This window comes from Podarcis muralis, chromosome 12 (genome assembly GCF_964188315.1).
Source record: "Podarcis muralis chromosome 12, rPodMur119.hap1.1, whole genome shotgun sequence".
NCBI lineage: Eukaryota > Metazoa > Chordata > Lepidosauria > Squamata > Lacertidae > Podarcis > Podarcis muralis.
The window spans coordinates 57,101,412-57,126,463 of NC_135666.1; the positions used below are offsets into that span (position 1 = coordinate 57,101,412).

At 45.0% G+C, this 25,052-nt stretch overlaps 1 protein-coding gene across 1 annotated transcript in view; it reads left to right on the forward strand.

Moving 5' to 3' along the window:
* The window catches only part of EEPD1 (endonuclease/exonuclease/phosphatase family domain containing 1), a 65,915-nt gene that overhangs the window by 18,989 nt on the left and 21,874 nt on the right, over positions 1-25,052 (forward strand). The window contains exon 2 of the mRNA XM_028750707.2: positions 22,674-22,725. Coding sequence (XP_028606540.2) covers positions 22,674-22,725 — 52 coding nt within the window. The remainder of the gene's footprint in view (positions 1-22,673; positions 22,726-25,052) is intronic.

Sequence of the window (25,052 nt, forward strand, 5' to 3'; positions counted from 1 at the left end):
AGATCCAACCACTCAGAGTTAGTTGTGGAATATGGCCAGTGCCCTTGAGCTCAGTGGCAGAGCCCATACTCTGTGTGCAGGAGCTGAATTATAATTCAGCTCCTATAATCTCCAGTTAATCTTGGGTAGCAGGCCTGGGGAGAGCTCTGCCTGAAACCTTGCAATGTCCCTGCCAGGCAGAGGAGTTACCACTAAGCTAGCATGACCAATGGTCTTGGTATGATGCAACTCCATGCGCTCACGGGATGAGCGAAGCACAAAGAACGGACTGTGATTTGGTTGAGTTCCTTCTCCGTGGTGTGCTTAGCCTAATGGACACTTCAGCTTTTTAAATTGGTCCATTTTCAGCATTTACAAATCAATTCTGTTTTTGAAAGCCGACTCTCCCTCTGCTACATTGAAACGCTTCCCTGGCTGGCAGGCAGCGTGGAATATTTCAGTTTTGGCTGCAAATAACCCGCATAGCACTGAAATATTTACTTAGCAACAAGCCGAAATAGTTCAGAGATTACAGTTTTGAACCTTTGGATCCATCAGCACAATCCTTACTGTGTTTAGAGACTTCTGTTTTTTTGCAGTATGGAAATGGGAGTGTAAATCCTTAAGAAAACACTTGTTCATATATGGATATTGCAACAGTTAAGCTTTGCTTATTTTCCTTGGGAACCAAGCCATAAGGAGGTCCAAAACAGATTCTGGTCTGTTTGCAAATGGATGTTTCTCCCCCAGGTTCCATGAAGAGTACTGTTCTGATTAACCCAAAGCCAGTTTCATGACTCATTACAAGGGCAGCAATTAATATGCATTTGAATCGTATCAAAACTTGTGGCCTTCTAGATTATGTTATTCAGAACATCACCAAGATAATTAAAAGCAAACATAGCTGATACCTTAAAATCATGAAACATGGCTCCAGGTAAATGGATAAAGGGAAGTAAGTTCACAGATGATGTTCATGATTGAGAGGGCTTCTGTTGCTGGTAGCCAGCCACCGTTCTTGAGAAAGTGGATGTACTGATGAATCTCTGGTGAGGATCTTAATAACTGGGGCATTTGCCAGATAGTTCTTCAGACAGCCTAGTCCTAGACTGTTTTTAAACCAAGGATGGGAAATCTATGGTCCTCCAGGTGTTGTTGGGCTGCAGTTAACATCATCCCTGACTATTGGGCATTCTGGCTGGGACTGATGGGATTTGGAGTCCAGCAACGTCTGGTGGAGGAGCCACAGTTTCTCCCCCACTGATTAAGGCTGATTTAGACTTTCAAGGATCACTTCATGGATCACTGCCTTGCCGTGGCAAAGGGGCTTGAAGAACTCAGAGAAGCTATGAACTACGCCGAGCAGGGCACACAAGATGAACAGGTCATAGTGGAGAGTTTTGACCAAACGTGATCCACCTGGAGGAGGAACCGGCAAGCCACTCCAGTATCCTTGCCAAGAAAACTCCATGGACAAAGACAATGGACCATAAAGAAGGCTGATCGCCAAAGAATTGATTCTTTTGAATTATGGTGCTGGAGGAGACTCTTGAGAGTCCCATGGACTGCAAGAAGATCAAACGCATCCATTCTTAAGGAAATCAGCCCTGAGTGCTCACTGGAAGGACAGATCGTGAAGTTGAGGCTCCAGTACTTTGGCCACCTCATGAGAAGAGAAGACTCCCTGGAGAAGACACTGATGCTGGGAAAGATGGAGGGCACAAGGAGAAGGGGGCAACAGAGGACGAGATGGTTGGATAGTGTTTTTGAGGTTACCAGCATGAGTTTGACCAAACTGCGGGAGGTAGTGGAGGACAGGGGTGCCTGGCGTGCTCTGGTCCATGGGGTCACAAAGAGTCGGACACGACTAAACGACTAAACAACAACAATAACAACAGACTTTCAAGCTTTAAGCCAGTGTGAACTAGAGCCTTGTTTCACTGTAGTCTGGCTATCTTCCCTGAAGGACACACGCGGATCCTTCATCATTGTGGTCTGTCAGTGAGCAAGATACTTTTTCTCTCTTTATTTTACTTCTTCATCTTCAAAAATGGTATCAATACAGAAAGGTTTTTTGAATCAGCAATGTGTGAATGAGAACAAAGCAGAAGCACTTCTTGCTGTTTCTCCTCTTGCAAATCCATGCACCATGGAGTGAAATTTGATTGGTATTGACCGATGCTTTTGGAGAGCTGATAGCATTTTTGTATTTATTTTGAACAAGTTTCCTTGGCCTAGAATAGCGTATAAACAAAATCACGAGCACTCTCCGTACAAATGAAAACACCTTTATCATCGTGACAATCCTGACGGGTTTCCAGCTTGGAAAAGGCCATGTAATTTCTTACTTCCTCCAGGTATACATGCACATCTATGTACGCCAACAGAATTGTTCCTTATAATTGCTTTAAGCCTTCTCAATTATTGGACCAATTTGGGGAGACATTGTTTGGGAAACAAGACGTAGCATCTCCTTAGGCCATATGATATATACCTTTAATAACTTACTCAAGATTGTCTCGATGGCAGAGTCTACTCCAAGGTAAATGGATTTTAAGGACTGGCTTTTAAATTGTTTTTAGAACACTTTCCTTTCTGCAGTTTCCCCCCCAAAGAATTGTGGGAGCTGTAATACTAAGAGATCTGTTTGTGGTGCTGGGGGTGGGCTGCCTTACAATATTGTTATTTTCCTTAGCAGACACTCTTGGCTTGAGCAGCATTTTTGTGGGCAGGGCAGGGAAGTTATTTTCCAGAGAAGCGGTCTCCTAATTCTGTTGCTCTCAGCTGTTGGTTCCACCTCAGCCTTGATTATTTTCTTCCAACCTGGGGGTCTGTTTCACAAGTATCGTCAAGGGACCTCAGTGGAACTTGTACATTGAGGCCTTTTACCAGTTTCTCAAATGCATAAATATTGATTGCATTCTAAAAGCTTGCTCCAGCTCTGTGCTTTTTGTCAAAACCTTCACCCTGAACAGACACAAACATCCCCCGCTCTTTTTCTAATAGCCAGTAGTTATGCTGATAAAACTTTCATGAACATTGCTTCTTAAACATTCTCTGAATCTCTTTCTTGGAGCAATGATTACCCAATGATTATTCCCGCCCGCCTACATCCTCATGATATCCTAGAAGAGCAGCAAAAAGAGGCCAGAATTCAGGCATAATGGAATTTCTCCTCTTGAGGAGAATGCAGGAGCATTCATGCAAATAATGAAACACAGTGGAGGTCTCCTGTTGTAGCTGCTGACTGTCAATGTATGACTTGGGAGGATAATAATGTTACCAGTGAGAGAGGGGAAAGGGGAGAGCGTGGGGACTGCCGCTGCTATTGTTGTTGTTCGGTCAATGATGGAGAATGGTGGGATGTACAGCAGTCTTGCAAATAAATATTCAGATTTGTTTCCCCTCAGAAACACAGGAGCCTGCCTTCCCCTCACCTCACCCTCCCATTTTGCTCATATGTGGCACATGAATATCCCCTAAGGAAGAAACCTGCCAACCGTTTTCCATTCTGCAAAAAATTCCTGGCCTGATAAACTGCAACAAATTCTTACTCTCCGCTGCAGTCAAATCAATAGATCTTTCCTGCACAGCAAAAAAAAAGTTACCTTACAATGCACTGGGTATTTTTAAAAATCCAGATCTGCAGTACTTTATAGTCCACTAACATCAAAGACACGTGAGTAAGAATTGTCATCTCCATACAATAGTCCCTGCCTCCCACAATCAAAGCGAATAAATGTATTGAATCCTGGTTGCAGACACTGTGAGTGGCTTTAGGGATCACCGCCTTATTAGGTCCAACTAAAATGTCGTAAAATAGTGAGCAAGCCTTCCAGCTCTTATTCAGACTGGATGTTCAACAAAACAGTGGGATGAAGGAGAAAGAAGACACTGGGCATGATGCTCAAATTCCTAAGTCTGCAGTTCATTCCTGCCTTACGATGGAGTGCTCATTGCATTGGACTCTGCTAGATGCAAAACAGATTTCAAGGTTGAACTGTGTTGCTCGGGTGAGGAAAAACTACAGCTTCTCCATATAAAATCTGGCATTGAATGATCACTCAGCTGAACAGCTGGGTCTCTTGTGAGGCAGACAGCAGAAGTAGAAAGAAATGTGACCGTTTTCATATTGCTAAAGTTGGGGGTTAATTTTAGATGGTGCCCTGGGCCTATAGAAGATAAGTTGGGTGGTGATCGGAGACTTGTGATCTCGACAGTTAAATCACATCTTTTGAGTGCTAGGAAATCATCTTCCTTCAATTTTTAAGACCCTTGTCCTTCGACAGCCGAGTTCGTTATTCTGCAAAGAAAAAATAAATTGTAGGTAGCCAGAGAATGCAACCATATTTCTCTGGTTTGCACAGTTTCCAATAAGGTTGACAGGACATAGCCTCCTTTCCAGCCATGGCTTGTGAACATACTTGTGCTACAGGCTTTTCAGTCAGACTCTGCTTCCCTGCTTGGGTGTTGAAACAAGGGGCGAGCACCCATGACTACAGTCCTCAAAGATTTTGTGGCAGAAGGAGTGTTTCTCTTATAAAAGCTACGCTGTAATTTTATTCTGTGTGAACAGTCCCCCCTCCCAGTGCCATTTCCCTAAAATAGGAAATCCTGGTTTAAATGCCACAGGATATTTTAATCATTGTAGAAAAGGCCTTCCCTTTCTTTTGTTCTGTTTTAAAAAAACAATGCTTTTTTAATTTGCCTTCCCTGTTGCTTGATATCTAAAAACAGCTCTTCCTGCTGAGATTTTAACACCAACAGGCTGTGAGTTCACCCATCGCCGCCAAGCCCACGCATGTAAACATCTTAGGTTATGGGCTGCAGCAAGCACCAGTTTCCCTGCCGCATTAAGTATCTGTAACATAAATTTTCTTTGTTTAATACTTTTACAAGTAGGAAGAAGGGGGAATTATTTCTATATCACGTCTCTGTTTAATAGCAGAGTAAAGACAATGGAGGACTTTGCTCTGCTTTGTTTCAAACAGTTTGCCTTGGTGCAGTTGAAATTGAAAAAAACGTTTGAGGAAACACGTTTCTCTTGTGTCACAATTTTGACATGAATTGTGGGGTGGTCTGGTTAGTGGCAGGCCTGAGCAGAAAGTGAACCAGTGTTCACACACACACACACACACACACACACACACTATTTCCTAACTTTGCCAGGCCAATTTGGAAGTGGTTGGGGAGTGCGTCTGAGGTGGCCAACTTTTTTGGGCCCAGGGGCATATTTGCAAACCGGAAAAACTGTTGTGGGCGCACACACGCACAACCACAACCAAACACACACCACAACTTAATTCTATTGCAGATTTGTTTGTTTCATAACTTTTCTAGACCGCTTGATTGTACAAAAGAAACCTCAAAGCGGTTTACAGAATTGGTTTCAGCAATACTTTGAGCCTAATCTGGTCAGGATGAGGAGACCCCGTGGACATCAAGCGAGGTCTCTGGGGTGTGTGTGTGTGCTGGTATATGTGGTCTAGCTGGCTGCATTGTGAGGTCAAGCACTGCAAAAGAGCCGTGTGTAACTATGGAAACTCTTGCTCCAAATAAAACAGAACCATTTTCTTGCTGGCCAAGGCAATAGAGTTCGCCCACCACAGTGAAAGAAGAACTGCTGGCCCGGTTGCTGAGGTGTGAGGCAGATGTTCTCAAAGCACCACCAGGCAGTTGTTGTTCTTTTGCTGAGGTGCTGAGCCCTCACTGGGGTAGGAGCAGTTGGTGGTCTCCCGGAGCCCACTGTGTGATTGACTTCCAATGGGAGCCCTTGTTTGTTTCACATAGTTGTTGTTGTTGTTGTTTAGTCGTTTAGTCGTGTCCGACTCTTCATGACCCCATGGACCAGAGCACGCCAGGCACCTCTGTCCTCCACTACCTCCCGCAGTTTGGTCAAACTCATGCTGGTAACCTCGAAAACACTATCCAACCATCTCTTCCTCTGTCGCCCCCTTCTCCTTGTGCCCTCCATCTTTCCCAGCATCAGTGTCTTCTCCAGGGAGACTTCTCTTCTCATGAGGTGGCCAAAGTACTGGAGCCTCAGCTTCACGATCTGTCCTTCCAGTGAGCACTCAGGGCTGATTTCCTTAAGAATGGATGTGTTTGATCTTCTTGCAGTCCATGGGACTCTCCAGAGTCTCCTCCAGCACCATAATTCAAAAGCATCAATTCTTCGGCGATCAGCCTTCTTTATGGTCCAGCTCTCACTTCCATACATCACTACTGGGAAAACCATGGCTTTAACTATACGGACCTTTGTTGGCAAGGTGACGTCTCTACTTCTCAAGATGCTGTCTAGGCCTGTCATTGCCCTTCTCCCAAGAAGCAGGCGTCTTTTAATTTCGTGGCTGCTGTTTCACATAGTTATATGCCGCATATTCCTAGAATAGTCACTTAAGTCGGAGGTACCCAATGTGGTGCCCTCCACATGTTGTCCCACCATCCCTTGCTGGCATGGCCGCTGTTTCGGGGATGATGGGAGTTGTAGTCCAACAAGATCTGGAGGCACCACACTGGCTTTGCCTGCTGTAAGTGGTTTACACCTCAGATAACAAATCTTGTATCTCTCTTTCTATACAGAGCAATGAAACTAAATACAGTGGTACCTCGGGATGCGAATGGGATCCATTCCGGAGTCCTGTTCGCATCCTGAATGGAACGTAAGACGTAACGATGCATCTGCGCGGGTCGTGTTTTGCGGCTTCTGCGCATGCGCATGACGTCATTTTGAGCGTCTGCACATGAGCAAGTGGCGAAACCCAGAAGTAACATGCTCCATTACTTCCGGGTTGCTGCAGAGCGCAACCCGAAAGCACTCAAACCTGAAGCACATTCAACCTGAGGTATGACTGTACCGTTTTGTATAATCAAATTCTAGAAAACACATAGCAAGAGTCAGGGAAGGTTTGTTGGAACAGATGGGCTTTCTGTTCCAACATGGGCAAATCTCTCAGTCTAAGGGCATCCAGTGAACTTTCTAGCTGGGCTTCGAACCTGTATTCCCTACATCCAGACTTAATATGCTGCTTAGAAGAGTCTTAAATTTGATTTTTCAACGTCTTCCTTTAAGGGATTTGAGGGCGGTGCTAATAATATCCGACCAGCGTACTGGAGTTCTGGATTTGAGCATGTTGGCAGCATAGCAATGCACAGTATGGACCATCTTTCTGGGTAGGAAATAGGACTTTGTAACCCAATGAAATGGACTGGCAGACTCTGGGGGTTATTTGATGTCAAAAAAAAAAGGTTCATGCTTTTCCCCCTTTGGCTAAAGAACTTGGGGGAACATCCTGGCTCTATGGAGAAATCATCCCTTTAGCATTGCTCAAGTTATTAAAATAACTGAAGACTCTTGATTTATTTTTTGAAGACACTGCCTTATGCATGGCACAGACACAGAACTTCTCTTCTCAGAAATTGTTGTTCTTTGTAGATTAAAAACAAAACAATCATGTTCCTCTTCTTCCACAAGGAATCCTAGTAACCTCTGAGACGTCTGTCTGGATTTCTGCCCATCTTAGAGTTACTTGAGTTCAGCAAACTCACTCTTAGCAAAGTTCATACAGGCCTGAAAAGTGTCCTCAGGCAGTTTTTACAGTTCTGCCTGGTAAAGCAACAGCCGGGCAAAGGCAGAGAGAGAAACCACACAATTGCCACATTGCACCCTTTTTTTGTTTCCTTCGCAAGAAATTCGTAGTACTTCCTCCGACATAAAAAGAAATCATTAACAGGAAACCTCAGGTTAAAACTTAGGAATTTATAATGAATTCTCTGTTTGCAATAAATGGGTGGGTCATGGTTTGAAAGCGATGTCCTTGTCATCTTGCTGGAAAATGGTTGATGGGTTAACAAGTAGGTAAAATGAGGAGGTGATTTAATTTGACTTATTTGGCTAGCCCTTCTGGCAAAACGTCAGTGTCATCAGGCAGTTCGGCTCTCTAAAGTTCCCAGCTGATTCAAACCTCAAATAAGTGTTGTCACCCATCTTTGGGACATTTTAAGCAAGTAAATTATGTTAAAAGGTAAGAGGCCTTGAGGTGCATGGTAACCATTCTAAAAACCTCCAGTTATAGTATTTGTGTGGGCATGTTTTTATATATTGTGGTTCATATATGTTGCATGAACTTTCAGTGGAGGTTCTAGAAAGGCAGGTATGCCTTCTTAAATTTAAAAAGTTCATCTCAAACATAATGTTTCGTCCTAAAATTAGAGAGAAAAGAGAGAGAATTTTGCTTACATTCTGTCTTCTGAGCCTTTGATTGCTATATTGCTTTCCAGGACTTGAAATTTAGGTTTGCTCTCTCTCACTCAGTGGGAGTTCCCTTGCTGTTTGTACAGATGTTTTTATTTTACATAACCTGTACAACAAGATGCAGCCCGTGTCAATTGCAGACATAATTTTCCTCTCATCCAAAGTATCTCCACTATTGCTGAAAAGTGCTACCTTCTTTTTCAGGAATGTCTGGAAACAAACATCTGCCTGGCTGAAAACAGAGGAGCCAGATAACCCAGAAGTAAAGCCCTGAGATTTAGCTGCTGAGATTGAGCTCCATCATACCACACCAAGGGGAAATGAAAAATGATTCTGGGGTTGGGGACACTGGCCGTTTTGTTTCCCAGAGTTTGAAGGCAGTGAAATTAGGTCCCATTCCCCCCAAATTAGTCATCATCAATGACATAGCACCATAAATATACCTGCAGTTGGCTAATTGATTTGAGCCATGCAGGTAGTCATTGCCACATGCCACCACATGATTTGTGTGGCACGCAAGTAATAAAAGGATGTGCAGAGAGCAGGAAATCTGTCACATCTGCATCTGACAGATGACAGGGATCCCCACTTGCATGAGTAATTGCTACACAAGTGCAGCAGTTTGCCAATCTGCTCATGGGGCTGTGTGACATCAGCAAAATCAAGTGATAAGGCCCAAATGGATTCCACCACTTCTCAAAAATAAATAAATCTTGTAAATAGAGGAATTGCACGCTAGACTTGACGTGTGTGCTATTTCCTTGTGTAAGTAAAGGTAAAGGGACCCCTGAACATTAGGTCCAGTTGTGACCAACTCTGAGGTTGCTGCGCTCATCTCGCTTTATTGGCCGACGGAGCCGGCGTACAGCTTCTGGGTCATGTGGCCAGCATGACTAAGCCGCTTCTGGCGAACCAGAGCAGCGCACGGAAATGCCGTTTACCTTCCCGCCAGAGCGGTACCTATTTATCTACTTGCACTTGACGTGCTTTCAAACTGCTAGGTGGGCAGGAGCAGGAACCGAGCAACGGGAGCTCACCCCGTCGCAGGGATTTGAACCGCTGACCTTCTGATCAGCAAGTCCTAGGCTCTGTGGTTTAACCCACAGCGCCACCCGCGTCCCTATTTCCCTGTGTACAGAGAGGCTATCTTTCTTGGGGTGGGGGAAGAGATTTGAATATGCTTTCTCTCTCTGCTACATAAAATCCAGGAGACTATTTCATGTTTTGCTGATAGGCATATAGAAGAGAGGAATAAACTTCAGAAACTGGTGGTTAGACGTCTTGTGCTAAGCCTGTCATGGGAAACTCCCTGGGCCTCTCAGACCATGCCGGTCCAAAAGTGATTGCTTTGGGTTGCTAGGCTGGCTTCCCTGCCCTCCCTCGGTTAAGCCTTCTTTTGCAGGTTAACCTCTTCTCCACAGGTATGCGGGCGCTGCTACGTTATGGTCGCTGTTGAAGGGCCAGAAAGGAATTTTCCTGCATTAGCAGGTTTTGCTTTCCCTGTAGCAAAACGTCACAACTTTGGCTGTTTCAGGCCTTGGGCAGAATTCTTTAGTCTATATTCCCTAAATGGGGGGGGGGGGGCGTGAAGCGGTGACCCACGTCCCCACCTGCAGCGGCGACCCCAGGGTTCCCCACTAAAGGGGTGTTTTGAGGGGAGGCATTGGCCATACGCCGTTAGATTGTCATTGCTCTCCCCTGCGACGGTAGCAAAATGGCAGGCGGGCTCTCTCTGCTTGAACAGACGTTCTCCAGAGCCATCCCAATCCCCACATATCCTGATGTTCCCCAGATCCCCGGCCGGGGACTGGGAGGGATAAACGCCCAATGCCTAAGCCAAGGTCTCCCTGCATCTGAAGTTTTTAATAAAGTTGTGGCCAAATTTTAATCCCATAACACGTTGTCTTGAGCCATTATTCCACGCGGGTGTCGCCCAGGGTCGGGGGGGGGGTCTCCGCCTGTCCGCGCAAAACTGAATCTTGCTGAGCTGTGGGAGCAAAGGTCTGGCACTTTGGCTTGAAACGCTTTCGCCCTTGCTGAACAAAGTTGCCTTTATAACTTTTTACAGTATCATTGCTATGTAGTGATACTCCGTCATCAATATGCGTGTGTCATTCCTTTCCCACTCTGATAGGTTATCAGATTGGGCAGTTGGGAGACTCTCACCACAGGGGACTCAATCTATTTATTACAGAGATAAATGCAGCAGTTGAACGAAGGGCAAAGTGAATGAATCATGAAAGACAACATGGAGAGCATAGGTCAGTGGACGGACTTTCCCTACAAAAGTTTACACTACAAACTTATATTGGTTTTATATCAGATCAGCTTCAGAGCTCCCTCCGAAGAATTGTGGGATTTGTAGTTTATTGGCAATGCTAAGGAAATTCTGTGCAAAGGAAGAACCCTATACCACAATCCGATTTCACTGAACTACTGTTCCCAGTATTCTCTGGAAAGAAAGAAAGAGAGAGAGAGAGAGAGAGAGAGAGGAAGGAAGGAAGGAAGGAAGGAAGGAAGGAAGGAAGGAAGGAAGGAAGGAACCCTGTTTTAGGTCTACAGTATAGATATATAGGGGGACGTGGGTGGCGCTGTGGGTTAAACCACAGAGCCTAGGACTTGCCAATCAGAAGGTTGGTGGTTCGAATCCCACAATCCCGTTGCTCGGTCCCAGCTCCTGCCAACCTAGCAGTTCAAAAGCACGTCAAAGTGAAAGTACATAAATAGGTACCGCTCTGGCTGGAAGGTAAACGGTGTTTCCGTGCGCTGCTCTGGTTTGCCAGAAGCGGCTTAGTCATGCTGGCCACGTGACCCGGAAGCTGTACACCGGCTTCCTCGGCCAATAAAGTGAGATGAGCGCCACAACCCCGGAGTCGGTCACGACTGGACCTAATGGTCAGGGGTCCCTTTACCTTTTTATAGATACATACATCCCAAGTGCCCTGGCGTCAAATTTCAATTTTATCAGGTAGCATTTGTGTAGAAGCAATTTTGAACATTCCCAATTGCAAGTGGTTGTTCCCAAACTATTTTTGCAGAACCTCCGGCTTTCAAGCGTAGCTATATAACAAAAGATGTATTTATTCTGAATGTGGTTATCCATGGTGTACCTCAGAGAGAAACTCCCTATTCTTCAGAGTTTTCTTTGCATAGGAGAACTCTGCAGATCACTGTTCTTTCCCTCTTGTTGCAACCTAAGTTGGAGCCACTGTGTCGTACATTAAAATTGGCAGGACCTGCTTTGTGTAACTCCACAAAGAAAAGGGGCATCATTTGGCTAAGGTCATGTCGATTCAACCTATTTTCCTCCTTGCAGACCTGGGAGAAAATTATATGTTACTGTGGATTAGAATTACAGACAAAGCTGAGAGACAGTCCTTGATGTTTAAATCAGAAGCACTTGACATTTGATATTTAAAGCCGTGGCAATATTGGCCAGTAGTACACAGAGCAACGTCTGTGTGGGGCTCTGGCTACTAACTGCAGCTTGAATTCCATATGGCACCATCTAGCTTCTCCTTGTGGGGAGAGGGACATCTGCTTCCTAATGGAGAAGTCCTATTGCTTATTTTGTGGTTTTTAAAAATTAGAATGGCCCACTAAGTATAGGCCACGAGCTTCAATTTTCTATTGCTGGTTTTAACAGTCACGCAGCTTCCCACATGAAACTCGGGAGACGTTTGCAAAATTGGAAAGTTCTAGCTAAAATTGTTCATGGTCTCATTAAAAAGAAAAAGGCATGTGCCATTGCAAATTTGAAAGTGCCTGCAGTTACAAATTACAACAGAGAAATGGACTGGTGATAGAGTTAAATACATAATACACTGAAAAGCTGTTACAAACGTATATTTTGGGAAGTTGTCTGTTTGTTCTCTCTGCATTTGGATACCTCTCCAGATATTGTAACCAAATTTTGCCTTGTAGTTCCTGAGATCAGGGAACAGGTTTGGGTCCTTGACTGGATCTGTATTGATAAAAAAAAAAACACTATAGGGAAAAACACTATAAAAACTCTGAATGCAAAATCTCATTGGCGATGGATCACTGCTCTGCAGCGCCATCTGGTGTCACATGTTTATAAGCTGAGTCTGGATACAGTTGGGTGCCATTTTGAATCAAGGTTGTAGACCGGGGTCATCAAACTTTTTCAGCAGGGGGCTGGTCCACTGTCCCTCAGACCTTATGGGGGGCCGGACTATATTTTTTGGGCGGGAGGAATGAACAAATTCCTATGCCCCACAAATAACCCAGAGATGCATTTTAAATAAGAGGACACATTCTACTCATGTAAAAACATGCTGATTCCTGGACCGTTTGCGGGCTGGATTGAGAAGGCGATTGGGCCGGATCCGGCCCCCGGGCCTTAGTTTGCCTACCCATGTTGTAGACTGAGCCTTTCAAAACTACACTGATTTATTTTATTTTTTGTTTGTTTGTTTCTTAGCATTCGCAGCCAGTGCTAGGTATGAAACTGCTAGTAACCAATAAAGCTGTAGTTGATTTTTATATGCCTGATTGTTATCCACGTGAAAATATGTGTGGAAGCGCTGACTGATGGCGGCTCCACAGTGTGTATGCACAGGGGAAAACGTCACACTTGACATTGCATGGGATGAGCAGCAGTTTTGTGCTCTGTCCCTTTCAAGGCATGGTCCCCAGCACTCATGTCACAGAAGAGAAAATATTGTTGAAAGTCTGTAATGTGCAAGTGGGTCAAAAATATAGCCTAAGGAGCGTAAAACTGTTGAGAATTAACAGAAGATGAAAGTTTTCTCACTGAAAGACTCCATAGGATTTAGGATTTAGCTGAGGCGCTCTGTAAAAGCAGGGAATTAGACAACCTTAAATTACATTTGATTACTTCCAGGGTTTAAAGCCGTTTGGCATCACACAAAACTAAGCTCCTCAAATGGTAAATTCCTAAGAGAAACAATCCCTGCTATTCCTGAGTTCCTCATGCAGCCCTTTAATTTTATTTTTAGCTTTGTTTTATATCAAGGAACGATGAGACGTCACTGGCCACGTTTCAAAATTTGCACATCCTCTAAAAATAATAAATCACACAATTTAATAAAGGGCTCTCCAGTCCTTCCATTGGGGCAGTGAGGGAGAATCAGAGGGAGGAAAAGATATTTCAGAAGCATCAAAGTGTAACCCGCAAGGGAAATTCAGAAGAACAAAGCGAAGGAGCCAAACAGAAAAGCTTATTTATTTGCAAAATAATCATGCTCAGTCTTCTGGAGGTTGTAAGCCAACTATTGTTTTTATGGCCTTCAGATCTTTGTTTTGAATGCTGGCCTTACCTCTTCCAGGAGAGAGGATTTTAATTTTATTTTAATCAGTTAAATGACACATCCAAACCCAATGTAAATGCCTCTGTCAGAAGACACACAAAGACTGTTATCCCCCAATCTGTCTGGCAAAAACGGACAAACCCTGCTTTTAAAAAATGATAGAGCGGTTATTTCATAATTGCAAGTAGACTATTTTAGAGCACAGTAAGATGGGATTAATTCCCCCCCGTTAACGTAATAGCAAACAAATACAGGTTAGATTAGAAAGGAATTTAGAATTTTGTTTTTATGAAAGGATGCTCTATTGATAGCTCAAGGCCCAGTTCCAGTGTGATGCCGTCTGTCTGGAAACCATGGTTTGCAAATCAGAAGTCAGTCTTAGGAATGCCTGCCTGTACATCTACTAAACCATAGTTGAGGCCATCTGCGGAGGGGAAGGGGAATTCATGCCGCTGAGCAGAGGACTCAAGGGTCAAAACATGTCTCCCGAAGGCTCTTCCCTGTTTTACTTTGCCAGCATTGTATCTTCTCCAGTCTCACAGCTAGAATCCTAAGCTCACTCACAGGTGGGGAGTCAGCTACGTTGAACTCGGGAAAAGCTGAAAGTGATTACTGTATATGCATTGTTTCAAAAGTACTTTAACATTATCATGTGTTTTTAAATGCCAGTTCTTTTCATCAGACTGCATGCTGGAAATAAGATTTAGAACAGGGGTAGGCAACCTAAATACGTGACGTGGGTGGCGCTGTGGGTTAAACCACTGAGCCTAGGACTCAGAAGGTCAACGGTTTGAATCCTCGCAATGGGGTGAGCTCCTGTTGCTCAGTCCCTGCTCCTGCCAACCCAGCAGTTCGAAAGCACGTCAAAGTGCAAGTAGATAAATAGGTACCACTCCGGCGGGAAGGTAAACGGCGTTTCTGTGCGCTGCTCTGGTTTGCCAGAAGCGGCTTAGTCATGCCGGCCACATGACCCGGAAGCTGTACGCCAGCTCCCTCGGCCAATAAAGCAAGATGAGCGCCACAACCCCAGAGTCGGCCACGACTGGACCTAATGGTCAGGGGTCCCTTTACCTTTAGATAACCTAAGGGCCAGGGGCTGGCTGCGGCCCAATCGCCTTCTCAACCCAGCCCACGGATGGTTCGGGAATCAGCGTGTTTTTACATGAGTAGAATGTGTCCTTTTATTTAAAATGCATCTCTCAGTTATTTGTGGGGCATAGGAATTCGTTCATTCCCCCCCCCTGCCCCCCAAATATAGTCCGGCCCCCCACAAGGTCTGAGGGACGATGGAGCAGCCCACAGCTGAAAAAGGTTGCTGACTCCTGATTTAGAAGGTGTATACAACACATGTAACTCCCGTAACAAGCACATGCAGGAAATTAGTTTACTGTACTCTTCTGGCGCTCCTAATTAGCTTTTATGATCCCTCTTTTCCTTCTTTATTACTTGGATGCTTCTGCTTAAGAGCGTGCCATTTCTTGCCCTGGGCAGTGTGGTTCCCTGCATGTCGAGGTTGTAGCAGAGGCATTGCCTTTGCTTTCCAGGAGGCGTAACGGCCATCTCCCAAGTCGGCCAGCTGTCTAGTTGCACTCAGTGACAAGCCTGCTTATCTGCACTGAGGCTTACTGAAGCTGCTGCGGACTTTGTCCTATCCTGTACAGTTTGGCGTACCCAACAAAAGGAATCCCTGCAGCTAGTGTTTATAGCACAGGGGCTGCTGGAATGGTGTCTGTGGGCGCAAGGGTACCCGTGAGCTCTTCTCCTGGCACCCATGAAGCCTCTGGCGCACCCTCTTCCATCACTGCCCCTTGGTCACGAGGAGCCTCGGGTGGCTACCGTTTTCTCCCTTTAAAAGTACATAGAGCTAAGTTGGAAGAGGGATGTTTTCCCACTGCCTCTTTCCCACTGAGATGCTTTTCAAGGTTCATATTACCGTATTTTTTGCTCTATAAGACTCACTTCTTCCCTCCTAAAAAGTAAGTGGAAATGTGTGTGCGTCTTATAGGGTGAATGCAGGCTGCGCAGCTATCCCAGAAGCCAGAACAGCAAGAGGGATTGAGATTCAGAATATATTTTTTCTTGTTTTCCTCTCAAAAAACTAGGTGCGTCTTGTGGTCTGGTGCGTCTTATAGAGCAAAAAATACGGTTAGTTTTGGTGTGTTTGCTCATTCTTATTTTACCTTTGGAAGTGAGAGCTGGACCATAAAGAAGGCTGATCGCTAAAGAATTTATGCTTTTGAATTATGGTGCTGGAGGAGACTCTTGAGAGTCCCATGGACTGCAAGAAGATCAAACCTATCCATTCTTAAGGAAATCAGCCCTGAGTGCTCACTGGAAGGACAGATCCTGAAGCTGAGGCTCCAATACTTTGGCCACCTCATGAGAAGAGAAGACTCCCTGGAAAAGACCCTGATGTTGGGAAAGATGGAGGGCACAAGGAGAAGGGGATGATAGAGGACGAGATGGTTGGACAGTGTTCTTTAAGCTATGAACATGAGTTTGACCAAACTGCGGGAGGCAGTGGAAGACAGGAGTGCCTGGCGTGCTCTGGTCCAGGGGGTCACGAAGAGTCGGACACGACTAAACGACTAAACAACAACATTTTATATTTGGAAAAATGAAGTTTGTGTGCACATTCATTCAGTGTGTGTGTGGCATGCTGATGGAGCAAGGAGACAGCACCCATGGCACTTGCTCAAAAATCAGAAAAACAAAATGTTCCCATGGGCCAAGAAAGGTTGATGATGTTTGGTTTAGCTTCTTAGAAGAAGAGGAGGAAGGAGTCGCTTCTGTTTTCTGTATCCTTCAACAGGGTTCAAGTTATGGTAGCCGATACTTAGGTATTGTTACCAAAGTTGGGTGCCGCCCCCACTCTCTGCTGAGCAGTAGCAAGATTCCAGCGGATTCTGGGCACTCACCAGGGGCTGTGTGCCTTTGGAGAATTGAAGGTGCGGCAGAGATAGTCGTAGCTTTAAGAAATGTGCTTTATTCACATACTTACACCTGAGTTTAGATGGAGAGAGTCCAGATCTTACAGCATGGTCCTCTCAAGAGGGGCTTCTTCCCCATGTCAGTGTAGCACTGGAGTCAAAAGCATCTTTCCCAGCCAGCCTTCAGCCAGCCTGCCCAAGATGGATCTCTCTCTTTGTCCACTCCCTCTTCTTCCCAGCATGCCTTTCTGTAAATACTTTCTTCTCCTGTCCCCTCAAGCACACCCCTCATCACCATGGCACACTCTGTCTGCCCAGACCCAAGAAATCCTCTTGGATGGGCTGTCAACACTTTTTCTCAGGTTCATGCCTCTGTCGCAGGTGAGGCCCTCACTAGACAGGAAGCTTAGCCTGTGCTTTTCCACTGGCCTCCATCCTTCCATTCAATGCTCCAGATAATCAAAATCCTACCACTAGGGTTTGAGCCCCACTCAAAAAAACTATAACAGTATGAACATCAGAATAGTTGGGGTCTTATGCTCTGCTCTCCCTGTGGCAAAGTTAAATAAGGCACTGTTGTCGTTCCAGAAGGAAGAACTCTTGGGGGCTTTCTGGTATTGTTTAAGTACAAATGGCAACCATTTTAGGTGTGTCCGAATGGCATGCAATAGCCAACACGTGGGTCCTTTTGGACCCGGAAGAAGGCAATACGACGGCGTGGGGCAACGTAACAGGGGGGGGGTCATGCTTGTCCATGTTCTGCTGACACGTACTGGGGACGGGAATGGAGCCCCTGTGCTAAATGGGCAGTGTCTGTATAATATGGGAGAAATCCCTCATTAGCTGACAGAGAAGCACATCACTACCGGCCCTAGGCAAAATGTGTTGGAAGAACTCAAGGAGTAGTAATATTCATCTGCTGCAGACAGCCTTACAAAAAGCCACCCCATTTCATCTGAACTTCAGTGTACCCCGCCCCCAAAACCCAAAAAAACCCTTCCTTTTTCTCTTTATTATATTAACTGCTTGAGTCATAGTTAACTCCTTTGCCTGTTTTTGCTATGAAGAAATTTATTAGTACTGGATTAAAAAGTCATACTTTCAGTTCTTTAACTGATGCAATCTGCATTACCGGGTGTGTGTAGGAGACCATAGGTTTTTTTAAACAAAGATCCAAGAAGAATAAAAATGATGAGAACTGTGTGGCAGGGAGTGTAACTACTTCTAGACTGTTGCTACTTTTTGAGAGGCTTAATTGCATCCAGGGAAAGTCATGTTGTTCAATTAAAGATTCGGTGATTCTAAGTGGAGTTGCTGCTGTTGCACGACAAACCTGTTTCCAAGCCCCGCTTTTTGCAGGAAGGAAAGTGATGAGGAAATGCCCCTGAAAGTGTGGGATAAGAATTGTTTGATGTGACATCATATAACCTCAGGCTCAATCGCCAGTTGAACAAGTTACTTAGGGATGGATGAAAAAAAACACACCAAATCCCACTTCATACATTATCAGGCTTAAGAACCTTCTTAGCATTGTGAAAAATGTGTGAGTAATTTTATGTTGCCATGTTGAAACATGACACAGACAATATATTATCTTTGTCTGAAAGCCTGTGTTTGTTTTCCCAGTGTCAAATGAGTGAGTTACTGTGTTGACTATTGTGAATTTCTTAGGCGCCTTTGCCAAACTTCCCACCATATTCAAAATATATTTCCAACTGATGGCTTTCTTTCTATTCTTCCCTTACCCGTTGATGCAAAGCTCAGGGACATGATTTATCTCTTTCTCATCCATCACCCATGCAACGTTTTCAGCTATGAATGGCTGCTCTTTCGTTGATGGGCAGATACAGTGGCTTCTTGTAAGAAGAGCTTCTGTTCTGGGCGATGGTGTGCCATTGGTACCACCAGATACAGGGCTACGAAATATTACAAGCCTGGTCCCTGAAAGCTATGGGAGACAATAGGCTTGTGTTAGCCGATTGCAGTTATCCAGTAAGGAAGCCCAGTTGTTGCTTTTAAGTCTACACCTACTTTTTATGAATGAGTTTAAGGATCTCTTCTGCAGTCAGTACAACATTGGCAGGTGGCTATGCCTGCCTCTTCCATCAGCTGGTTGATAGTGGATGAAGGCAAATGACCATGTGACAACTGACCATATGAAGTATTTGCAGACTGGGGGATAATGTTTGCACCTGCCAGGTGTGTGAAGGCTGCTTGCCTTCACACATTGGGACAAACACTGTTCTTCCCAGTTCAAAGGGGATTCTTCTCTCCCTTGGCACTTACTGACTCCTTCCCCTTGAACGCATTTGTACCAGGCCAGGATGCAAGTATCTTCATTTTGTACACAGAGAGAGCTGCTCTGATTTCCTTAATTTAGGGGTTTCCATTGTGTCAAAATTTCAGAACTGTCCGTTTGACCAGGATGAAACAAACAAGTATATTGTGCCGAGAATGACTTTGGGTCTCTGTGGATTCTCTGGTACATTCCAGGTACACCCTGTTCCTTGGTGGGTTGAAGCCAGCTGGCCAAGTGTGAATGAACTTGTCTTTCTTCAACTTGGCAGACTGGGCTTACGGTTGAGTTTAGGAGGTGAGGCCAAGGCAATCTGAGGCAGCAGCGAGAGCTAGTTGCTCTGATTAGTGAGCAGCGCGGAGCAATCCTGACCCAGAAGCCTTTATAGGGGCCAAAAGGTTACCCACCTGATCTGCTCTGGCTTACTAGAATAAATATGAGGCTTCCTTGTTGGTGCAACTGGTCTCTCTGCATTTCTCACCATTTCACCACAGTTGACTGGTGGCACACAGGTGGAATTTCTGATCCTTCTTAAGTTGCCAGTTGGAGACTCAATGTGGATTTGAGTTCTGGACTCTAAACTGTGCCTGTTCTGTGGATGATTATTCCCTAAGGCTGTCGATATAATTGCTGAATTATTATTTTTTTAAAGTCAACCTTTGTAGCCCTTGGAGGAGTGTAATCTATTGGACAGCCAGCAATAACTGCCTCCTATTTTTAGATCCGTTGCACTGCATGTCCTGTAAAAACCACAGAGGATAGCCAATCAGTTCTGCTTTCTACACCAGCCATGGATGGCAGGTTGCCTTGCGCCGTTTAGATAAACGATCTCTCCTTCCCTATGCAGTGCTATAAATCCTCGCTTGGTGCTTACGCTTCTTTACGAGCCTTGTGTTTTCATGAGTCAGCACAGGGGTTGGGCTAAAGTCAATGGCAAACTCTCATTTCTGTCTCTCTGCTTCTCTTTCTACAGCATTTTGGGGCTCTATCTGCGTTCACCCATTATAAGAAAAGGTTGCCAGAATCAATTTGGTTTTTATTAGGCAACTTTGTAGATGGGTTTAATTATACAGAGCAGCCTATTCGAGTAATGACAAATGGATGCAATAACAGCTGTTGTTGTCATTAATAGTATTTTATAAATTCAGGAATCACCTTTCACGTGAGTCTTAGGGTGGTTTACAAACCTAGCATAAAAACAACTAAAAATAGTTTTCTAAAATAGGAGAAAAACAACCAAAGTTGGGTTTACAAATCATACAAAAAGGAACATCTATGGCAGAAATCTTTTCACCCAGCTGGAAAAGCTAATTGAATTAAAAAAATGTCTTTGGCTGTTTCCACTGGCTGGAGCCAGTGTGGTGTAGTGGTTAAGAGCGGTAGTCTCGTAATCTGGTGAACCGGGTTCGCTTCCCCGCTCCTCCACATGCAGCTGCTGGGTGACCTTGGGCCAGTCACACTTCTCTGAAGTCTCTCAGCCCCACTCACCTCACAGAGTTTTTGTTGTGGGGGAGGAAGGGAAAGGAGATTGTTAGCCGCTTTGAGACTCCTTAAGGGGAGTGAAAGGTGGGATATCAAGTCCAAACTCCTCCTCCTCTTCTTCTTCTTCTTCTTCTTCTTCTTCTTCTTCTTCTTCTTCCGGAAAGTACAGATTTTGAGCACCTGTCTTATCTCAGCAGAGATGCTGTTCCACGAAACAGGGGAAGCCCTTCTCCAAATTACTGTGGCGTGAGCTTTTGGTATGTTAGGAACTTGAAGGTGAAACTCCCTTGCAGGTTGTAGTGCCCTTCTGAGTATTTAAGGCATAAGGCAGTCTCTCAAGCAACTCGATTCTGTAGCACCTCATATGTTAGCACCAAAATATTGAACTGCAGATGGGGAGCCCATGCAGATCCCACAAACAAGGTGTTGTTGCTGGTGCCGGTCTGTCTCCATAAGCAGCCTAGGTGCTGTTCTGCCAGTGCACCTGTAGCCTCTGGACTACAGGTCCTCAAGAGTAGCCACACAAAGAGCCCATTGCAGTAATCCAGTGTTGAGGCTACCAGTGCATGTGGTCAAACTATCAAGATCCAGGAATAACCTAGCTGTCTTAAAAGCCAAAGCTGCTAAACAGTACCCCAGCCGCTGAGGACAACTGTGTCCACGGTGATGGATCTAGAAGCAGCCTCAGACTAAGTACCTTCTCCTCCAGGGTGTCCTGAGTCTATTGCAGATGTCATGGAAAGGAAGGAAAGTGAGAGGCTATCAGGAAGCTGGAAGTGGATGACCACAGGGAAGGTCACAGTAGGCTGGGGAATGAGAAGATGGGATCCCAAGAAAAATTCAACTCAGAGAAGGGCCCCAGCAGGCTGAGAGGAGGAGGCCCAGATCCCAGGGACATGCCTTGAGGGCTGCCACAAAAGTATTCAGCCCCACAATGCTGAATACTCCAAGCCCAGTATCACCCACCAAGGAGCCGCCTCTGCTGCCCTCCCGTTAGCCAAGAGGGCTCCCCTCCTGGGGAGGTATCTGGGGCAAAGCTGGTCTAACTCCATCCCTCATCTCCAATTGTCCCTGGGTTCGCCACCACTGTGCCAGAGATGGCCTTCAGCAGCATCCCCAGTCTGTCTCTTATGCCCAGCACCAGGTCCAGGCCCTCAATACCAGGTGGAGAAGTTTCCTGGTATGTAAGAGAAGATTTATGGACTCCAGTGGCAGGGCCCTCCTCCCTTGACCGCCATGTCTGTGATTCTGTGGACCATATGATGTGCTTTTGTGAACCATTATCCCTAGAAGTGGTGGTTAGCAGTAGCTGGAGTGACTCTTCAAAAGACAAGGATCTTTTGCGAATACTTGGAATTAGCAAAGTTGACTGATTTGATAAGACAAAAACCAAAAAATATAATCCAGAAACAATGGAAATGTCTAAATAATTCTTTATGTAGACAAGGATTAAATGTAAGGTATTGGTTGTGTTTAGAATAGACTTATGAAAGATTTAGAAAACATACTGATTAGAATATTTGTGTGAGATTGTATGGGGAAAATATGAAATAACAGATACAATCTTGCTTAAAACGTATATAGGAAGTGCAGTGTAAGTAATGGAAGTCAATCAATGAAATTTTATTATTATTTTCATATCGTGATATTTGTAGAATAAATTTGGAAGAAATTCTTCCAACTTTTCTTCTTCTTTTTTCTTTATTTTTTCTTATCTTATTTTTCTCTCTTTTTTCCCTTTTTATGTATATGTGCTTATTTGAAGTGTACGTATTTGCAGTGTTTTGCTTATATTTTGTAACAATTGTGTTAAATAATTTTTTTAAAAAAATAAATTTAAAAAAACCAAAAGACAAGGATCAGGCAAATTTGTAGGGGGTGAATATATTTTGATTAACTGTGAGAGCAAAACGGAGCTTCTAGGTTCAAAACGGTAGACCTATTAAGACCTGACTTTCAGGATAAATCACAGGGGTTGTTTTGCCCCCTGCACGTCTTGCTTGTGAACTTCCCAGAAGCACCTGGTGAGCCAAGGTTGACAAAGAAACGCTTCACCACTTGGCTCCTCTGGCTGATCTAGCAAGGCAGCTTTTCAAGCAAACTTAGCAGTCAAGGAGCTGCCTTTCAGGTGTAAATAAAGCAACTCCCACCTCACGCTGTTAGTTCTTGCATGCAGCATTCTGGTATGATAGTTGGGTTCTCAGCCAAGAACCTGCTTGCGCACACTGTATCAGAGCAGTCAAAGTCAGCTGTGTCCAGTGAAGTAGCGTAAGCTCTTGCAGATCATTCTTTTGCAAGATAGATGGGTATTTAATGACTGCGTGGGACTGCACCGTTGTAAATGGCTGGCTAGCATGCCGTATAAGGGTTTTCAAACTTTCAGGAGCTACTTTTACTTGGTTTTAAAATGACTTCTTTTGCTGTTTTTTCTCTTCTAGCATCAAGCTTTTGGCTGTGCAGGAGCTGGTTGACAGAGATGCACTGGAAAAGGTATTTCCACCTGTTTGTAGAGCTTGCACACATCTTTTCAAGCACAACTCTTCTTTTAGCTATAGGATTCCATGTTTACTGCGATTCATATAGTATGGATCCCCTTCACTTCATACTACATATTGCACCAGATATAATGCTAGTTGAACATGGTAAGGATGGACTGCGGTGATCTTTGGGCTTGTGTGGCCGCACCTCCTCCCCCTTCTCTTTTGTGCAACTGTGAGGAGGAGTTTGGTCATTTTCATTTCTGTTTTAAATTTGCAGCAACTTGCGATGTTGTCTGAACCTGAACAAACTGGTTCATCTTAACTGTGGTTAGTGGAAACCGGCCAACTTGAAACTATGGTTTATGAAGCTGGCTTGTTTCAACAGACCATGGTTAAGATTAGCCACAGATTAAGTTTCAGATAACATGTTACATTCATAGAATTGTAGAGTTGGAAGGGACCACGAGGGTCATCTAGTCCAGTGTTTCCCAACCTTGTGCCTCCAGCTGTTTTTGAACTACAACTCCCATCATCCCTGACTAGCAAGACCAGTGGCAAGGGATGATGGGAATTGTAGTCCAAAAACAGCTGGAGGCACAAGGTTGGGAAACACTGAGATTCTAGTCCAACCCCATGTAATGCAGGAATCATTTGCCCAACGTAGGGCTCGAATCCATGACCCTGAAATTAAGAGTCTCAGGCTCTACCAACTGAGCTCTCCCAGCTGTTAAACTGTAGTTAATCCAAATTTCTCATCTCCTTCTGATAGCCGTGCCAGATGGGAGGAGACAGTGCATAACCTCAGGGTTTGTTGAGACTTATTATTGTAGTGCTAAACCATGGTTTAACATGACAACTGAATGCAGTCAGTGCCAGAGGAAATTTGGTTCATTCTTATGCCCAGTATACCTGAAGGAGCATCTCCACCCCAATCATTCTGCCCGGACACTGAGGTCCAGCGCCGAGGGCCTTCTGGAGGTTCCCTCCCTGTGAGAAGCCAAGTTACAGGGAACCAGGCAGAGGGCCTTCTTGGTAGTGGCGCCCGCCCTGTGGAACACCCTCCCACCAGATGCCAAAGAGAAAAACAACTACCAGACTTTTAGAAGACATCTGAAGGCAACCCTGTTTAGGGAAGCTTTTAATGTGTGATAGACTATTGTATTTTAATATTCTGTTGGAAGCTGCCCAGAGTGGCTGGGGAAACCCAGCCAGATGGGCGGGGTAAAGGTAAAGGGACCCCTGACCATTAGGTCCAGTCGCAGAGGACTCAGGGGTTGCGGCGCTCCTCTTGCTTTGTTGGCTGAGGGAGCCGGCGTACAGCCTCTGGGTCATGTGGCCAGCATGACTAAGCCGCTTCTGGTGAACCAGAGCAGTGCACGGAAACGCCGTTTACCTTCCCGCCGGAGTGGTACCTATTTATCTACTTGCACTTTGACGTGCTTTCGAACTGCTAGGTTAGCAGGAACAGGGACCAAGCAACGGGAGCTCACCCCGTCGCAGGGATTCAAACTGCCAACCTTCTGATCGGCAAGTCCTAGGCTCTGTGGTTTAACCCACAGTATAAATAAATAAAAATTATTATTATTATTATTATTATTATTATTATTATTATTATTATTATTATTATTATTATTATTATGTGCTCCAAGGCAGAGTAAGAGTAAGAGTATTCTGCTCTTTTTTCTCTTACCATTCTCTGGACTGCAATTATTAACCACATGACTATGTACTGTTCATACGAGTTTTCAACATGCTCACGGGATCTTTGACAATGCTGCACAGCAGACCACGTTTGAAAGTGAGCTGAGTTTCAGAGCTTGCGATATGACTGTGTTTGTGTGTTTGAGAGAGAGAGACAGAGACAGACAGACATAGGGAGAAACTCTTGTGTCTTTTCAGATGGGGGGACTTCAGATGGGGGTGGCGCTTGGGGGGGAATTGTCACCACGTCACTCCTTGGTGTGTGGAGTGCCTCAGGGTGCGATTCTCTCCCCAATGCTTTTTAACATCTTTATGCGCCCCCTCGCCCAGCTTGTCCGGAGTTTTGGGCTGGGTTGCCATCAGTATGCTGATGACACCCAACTCTATCTGTTGATGGATGGCCATCCTGACTCGGCCCCAGACACACTGACCAGATGTCTGGAAGCTGTGGCTGGATGGTTACGTGGGAGCCAGTTGAAGTTAAATCCTTCGAAGACAGAGGTCCTCTGGCTGGGGCGGGACGATATGGGATCGAGGGGGCAACTCCCATCTCTTGCGGGGGTGCAATTAGTGCCAGCACCGTCCGTTAAGAGTTTGGGTGTAATCTTCGATACCTCCCTCTCTATGGAGGCGCAG